Source organism: Bison bison, unplaced genomic scaffold, assembly GCF_000754665.1.
Source record: "Bison bison bison isolate TAMUID 2011002044 unplaced genomic scaffold, Bison_UMD1.0 scf7180017864280, whole genome shotgun sequence".
Lineage (NCBI taxonomy): Eukaryota > Metazoa > Chordata > Mammalia > Artiodactyla > Bovidae > Bison > Bison bison.
The window spans coordinates 7,735,082-7,740,821 of record NW_011494852.1 but is presented as its reverse complement, the minus strand read 5'-3'; the positions used below and the strand labels follow the sequence as shown (position 1 = coordinate 7,740,821).

The 5,740-nt window shown below is 57.4% G+C and overlaps 1 protein-coding gene across 2 annotated transcripts in view; it reads right to left on the bottom strand.

Annotated features, from left to right (window-relative positions):
• Window positions 1-5,740, bottom strand: part of PLD3 (phospholipase D family, member 3) — a 19,395-nt gene continuing 13,655 nt past the window's right edge. For both annotated transcript variants that reach the window (XM_010849233.1, XM_010849234.1), the window contains exons 9-14: window positions 5,670-5,738; window positions 4,032-4,232; window positions 2,378-2,517; window positions 1,622-1,787; window positions 630-729; window positions 1-516 (exon numbers count right to left, since the gene is read on the bottom strand). In XM_010849233.1, the coding sequence (XP_010847535.1) occupies window positions 329-516; window positions 630-729; window positions 1,622-1,787; window positions 2,378-2,517; window positions 4,032-4,232; window positions 5,670-5,738 (864 nt within the window). In that variant the 3' untranslated portion in view covers window positions 1-328. The remainder of the gene's footprint in view (window positions 517-629; window positions 730-1,621; window positions 1,788-2,377; window positions 2,518-4,031; window positions 4,233-5,669; window positions 5,739-5,740) is intronic.

Here is a 5,740-nt window from a genome sequence, read left to right as displayed (position 1 = left end):
TGTACAGACAAGTTATTTACTTCTTATTATGACCTTGGGCCTTCTTTGCCCTGGGAAGTGGGGTGGGCCAGGGAGGCTAGGCCCAGCATGCACCCCCACTTCTCCTTTTGGGACTGAGCCCTCCCGCAGCTCGGCTGGGTCCTCTGGGGCCACAGCATCAGGCCAGTGGGGGTGGAGGTAGAGATGGGAGGCTGGGGTGGGGGTGGTTGCGAAGGGGGAGCCTGTTGGAGTCACAACGGGTCAGACAGAAGCGGGGGGCACAGGGACAGGGGATGGAGACCCGGAACACCAGGGCCTTGCAGGCCTGGCCTGGCCATCGGACCGGGCCTCAGAGCAGGCGACAGGCGTTGCCCACGCTGTCGGCGGCAGCGTCAAGGTCATGGCTATAAGGGGAGTCCCAGTCCCTCAGGAACACGGCCTCCAGCTGGCTCCGCAGGCCACCCCGCCCGTTCTGTGTCACCAGCAGCGAGGTGCCTGCCGTCTCGGTGAAGTAGCTGCCAGACCAGTTGGAGGTTCCTATGGGGAGTTGGGGGTCCAGAGAGTCAGGGCCCATGGCGCCACCTGGACCCCCTTCCATTGCCCACCCCACCCCCCTGCCCCCCCAATCATGGTGCTCCTGGAACACTTACCGATGTAGGTGGCCCGTTCAGTCACCATGTACTTGTTATGGTTGACGCGGGCATAAGGGATTCGGGCCTGGGCATCGTCCGCAGGGACCACAAAGAGTTTCTGAGAGGGGTGGGGAGATGCAGGGTGAGGACAGAGAAGCCCCTGGGTTGGGGATGGGGAGTGGAACCAGGTCTTCGGGACTGGGGGCTCAGCTGCTTCCCTTCGGGCCCTGGGGATCAGAACAGGGCCCAGAGAAGTGCATGTGTGCGTGCAAAGTCGCTTCAGTCGTGTCCAACTCTTTGCAACCCTATGGACCATAGCCCGCCAGGCTCCTCTGTCCTTGGGATTCTCTAGGCAAGAATACTAGAGTAGGTTGCCATGCCCTCCTCCAGGACATCTTCCCAACCCAGAGATCAAACCTGTGTCTCTTATGTCTCCTGCATTGGCAGGCGGGTTCCTTACCACTAGCCCAGTGTGTGAAGCCCTTCAGAGGAGTGGGTCCTCCGTAAAGACTGGCTCACACGCCACCTGTTCCCTCTAGGGTTAAAAGTGTTAGTCACTCAGTCATGTGCAACTCTTTGCGACCCCATGAACTGTTGCCTGCCAGGCTCCTCTGTCCATGGAATATTCCAGGCAAGAGTACTGGAGTGGGTTGCCATTTCCTCCTCCAGGGGAATCTTTCCGACTCAGGGATCGAATCTGGGTCTCCTGCACCGCAGGCAGATTCTTCACCATAGTCCCTGAGGTCTTACTTCAGACGTCCCCCTTTCCTGAAAGTCTGTGACTCTTCAGGCTGCAGCAGGAGCTTCCTCGGGGCTCCCCCTTCCTGGCCCTGACTCCTCTGCCCACGCCCTTGATTCCAACCCTGACCTGTAGTCACCCCTCCTCCGCCCCAATCAGGGCACAGCCCGCTCTGTGTCATCTCTGTCAGATGCCAGGTGAGTGCCACAGGAGCTGTGTCCCCGCACTGCCCTGCACAGGGGTTGAGGGGCGGGTCTGGGCAGGTGGTTACCACCTGGATGTCGGAGTGGGTGTGGTTGTCACGCAGGGCAGCCAGGGAGAGCAGGAAGGCCCGCATCGAGGGGTCAGAGTGTCCCCAGCAGCTGATCAGCAGGCGTACCTTGACGCCCCGCTCATAGGCAGCCCGCCGCAGCCCGTCGTCAATGGCAGGCCAGAACCTGGGGGCAGGGAGTGCAGGGTACGGAGGGAGGCTTCCCCTCAGCTTTAGGGCGCGAGGCCTGGGTCCCACTGCAGCTTCGGAGAACCCCCACTTCCCAAGACCACCCCATCTCTGGCTCCCGCCCACCCCTACCCAATCCACTCATCTTGTCTGCTGCCCCCAGACTACCTGCTCTGAACCCTCAGACCCAATCATCCCCCCTTCCTATCCCAGATCTCAAACCCCAACCGTGCCGCCCCAAACCTGAATATGCTCAGTCCCACCTCTCCAGCCCCTCACCCCATATTCCACCCACACTCCCTGCTTCCTACCCCCAGAAACCCCACATGCTCTGCCTTGAGCCTCCAGTCCCCCCATCTCCATACCCCTTTCCCAATATTCACAGCCTTTCCTCTGTCCCCTTTCCCTTGTCTCAAGCACCCAGAGCCACTCTCCCTGTCGCCTCTGTCTTGTCCTGTGGTGTCCCCTCCCTCTGTCCCCCGGCCTTGGCTCCCTGCCTGCTTTCTGGGCCCCATCACTCCCTCTCCTGTCTCCTCTTCCACTCGTGTGGCTTCCAGCCTTGAGCCCTGTCCACGTGCCCAGCAGTACCGGCGTGGGTGGGAGAACTCCATGATGGGCAGGTAGTTCATGACCGCGATGTAGATGAAACTCCGGGCGTTGTCCACCACGTTGAGCAGGGCCTTCAAGTCTGGGGTGCGGCCACTCGGACACAGCGGTGGGGGTGCACTCTGAGGGGACAAGGGGACAGTCAAGACACGTCCTTCACAGTGGACGCCGGCTGCAGACAGACCGTCAGGCCTTAGGTCCCTGTGTATCTCACTGAATGTTCAGCCTCAGTGAAGGGGAGAGATAATGACACATCCTAGCTCATAGGTGAGCAAACAGGGGCTCAGAGAGGATAAGTGATTTGCCTAAGGTCACAGAGCTGAGGAACGGAGCCAGGGTTTGAAACTAGGCAGTCTGGTTCTAGAACTTAAGCTCTAACCCAGTGGTTCTTGACATGAGCTGCCTGGTCAGGCAGCAGCAGCATCACCTGGGAACTTGTTAGAAATGCAGATTCCTGGGCCTCACTGCACAGGGCACACAGCATCAAGGTGTTGGGATGGAGCCCAGGGATCTGGTTTTAACAAGCCCTTCTGGTAATTCTAGTGCATGCTTAGACTTGAGGACCTCTGCTTTAGTCTCTTAAAAAATTTTTTTATTAGTGTATAGTTGCTTTACACTGTTGTGCCAGTTTCTTCTGCTGCTGCTGCTGTGGCTGTTTGGTTGCTAAGTCGTGTCTGACTCTTTTTTTGATCCCATGGACTGTAGCCCGCCAGGCTCTTCTGTCCATGGAGATTCTCCAGGCAAGAATACTGGAGTGGGTTGCCATGCCCTCCTCCAGGGGATCTTCCCGACCCAGGGATGGAAACTGCACCTCCTGCACTGGCAGTGAATTCTTTACCCGCTGAGCCACGGGGGAAGCCCTCTAATCACTCTTGTCCCTGACTGGCTCACAGCCCACCGCCATGGCACTCCTCATGTGCCCCCACACCCCAGGAGCTTCACCCAGCCCCCTCTACCCTCCCAACAGGTGAGTAAACTTAAGCTCTGAATGGTGATGAGGGAAACTTTACTCCCCAGTGGGAGACCACTGGACTAAAGGACCCCAATGAATTATGTCCCTCCATCCATGCCTTAGGGTGGCCCTTCATGACGACGCTGGGCCTGGCCAGGTGACTTGCTTGGGGGTCCCAGGTTGGCCACCCCAACTAGAGAAAACATCAACAGTTGAAAACAGCAGTGCCTTGTCCAGAGTGGGTGCAGTCCAACAGAGCATTCCACAGTGATGAAAATGTTCTGTATCTACACTGTTCAATACGGCAACCACTTGCTAGGTGTGGCTGCTGAGCCCTTGAAAGGGGGCTAGGGTGACTGAAGAACTGAGTTTTCAACAGCATTTCATCTTAATTGATTAAAAATGTGACATTCAGGCATAGTGGACAGTTCAACCAGGGATTGGCCTGAATGAACCCAGCCATGCTGCCTCATTAGCCCTAAGAGATTGCAAATATTATGATGCAATCATAAGATTTCTAGATGAAACCAAAGCCTAGGGAGGTTGGGACATATTAGGCCCCTGAGTGAGCAGGAGTGATAGCTAGTGGTCAGGACTCCATCATCCCCATCAAATCACTGGGCAGGGCCAGATGGAGGAGGTCCAGTGAGAGCATGTGGCAGGCCCCTCTTCCCTTGGACTCACCGCCAGGTAGGCCAGAGCAGGGGTTCCGTTGAGGCAGATTTCCATTGGAGTCTCTTGATTGTAGCGGGTGTCGTAAGGCCGGGGCCAGGTTGATGGGATGGAGCTGCCCGCCTGGCCCAGGAACCAGTAGGCCTCGAAGATCTTGGTCAGGTCTCGAGCTAGGCAGCTGCAGTTGTACATGACCACACCCAGCTCCTTGACCTGCGGGAGCACAGTGCTGAGCCCCAGGGTGGTGGCCTGGTGCAGGCAGGTGACGTGGACGCCTGCAGCCCCTCCTCCTGCCTCCACCAAGTCCCCCTTCCTGCCCCTTGCCCTTCTGTCTCCCCCTCTTTCTGCCCCTACTTCCCTCTTTCTGCCCCTTAGCCCCCATCCTCCTTCCCCCAGCCAAAGCCCTGAGATGGACATGATCTTGACTCAAGACTAAAATCTGAAGTTTTGGTGAAAGTCAGTTATTCCGAAGCTCCTGATTTCCTGAACCTTTGCGGCTTCTACCTTCTACTGAGCTCCTGCTCAGTCTTAGGTCTCCACTGAGGGTTTCCTCCTCCAGGAATCCTGCCTTGACTGCCCAGCCTGTGTCAGGCATTCCTTAGGCTCTCAAGGTCCCTTGGGCCTCCCTCATCACTTTCCCTGGTGACAAACCTGTCTCCCCATTGGACTGGGAGGACAGGCACCAGGGATGTCTCAGCCATGGCTGTATTTTCTGTGTTTTCCCACAGAGTCGGTGGGATTAGGGGCTTCTGCTTAGTCACTCAGTTGTGTCCGACTCTTTGCAACCCCACAGACTGTAGCCCGCCATGCTCGGCTCTTCTGTCCATGGGGGCTCTCCAGGCAAGAATACTGCAGTGCGTTGCCATGCCCTCCTCCAGGGGATCTTCCCAATGCAGGAATCGAACCTAGGTCTCCTGAATTGCAGGCAGATTCTTTACTGACTGAGCCACCAGGGAAGCCCAAGAATACTGGTGTATAGAGCCTATCCCTTCTCCAAGGGATCTTTCCGACCCAGGAATTGAACCGGGGTCTCCTGCACTGCAGGCAGATTCTTTACCAGCTGAGCTACCAGTGAAACCCAGTTAGGGGCTTGCACAGTATCTATTTGTTGAAGACATCATCACTGCCTCAGCTATACCCCTTTCCCATCTCATGCTCATTCCTGCAGCTCCTCCAGGTAGCAGATTAACTGTCACTTCCTTTGGGAGATTTTCCTTGATACCCCAGGTTGGGTCCCCCATCCTGACCCTCTACTTGTGCTTCTCCCCATCTCCCATCTCAGCCTTGACCCTGTTGGGTTGACACCGCCTGGTGACAGGCCCGTCTCAGCCCTGGACCACGAGTTCCAAGAGGCCTATCTGTTGCCATCAACGTTCTCAGCATCAGAACAGGGCTGGGCTTAGAGCAGGCTCTCAGGAAGTGAGTAGTAAAGGTCGTGTGGGTGGACAGGGCCTTGGATGCCGTATAAAGGGGCTGGCAGGTGCCATCAGGGATCAGAGGGGCTTCCATGAGCAAGGGGAGGGTGGTGGAGGGCTGGATTGGGGGATGATTCAGGAGGGCTGGTAAGAGGAGGTGGGGTACGGTTGGAGGCTGGGAGCCCCACGAGGCAGGGAGCGACCTAGAAGGGCGGTGGGCAGGGCTCAGGCAGACCTGGGTCAGGGAGCGCCAATCCATGTTGGCACTGCCGAGGTAGAAGTGGGTCTGGTCCACCACCCAGAACT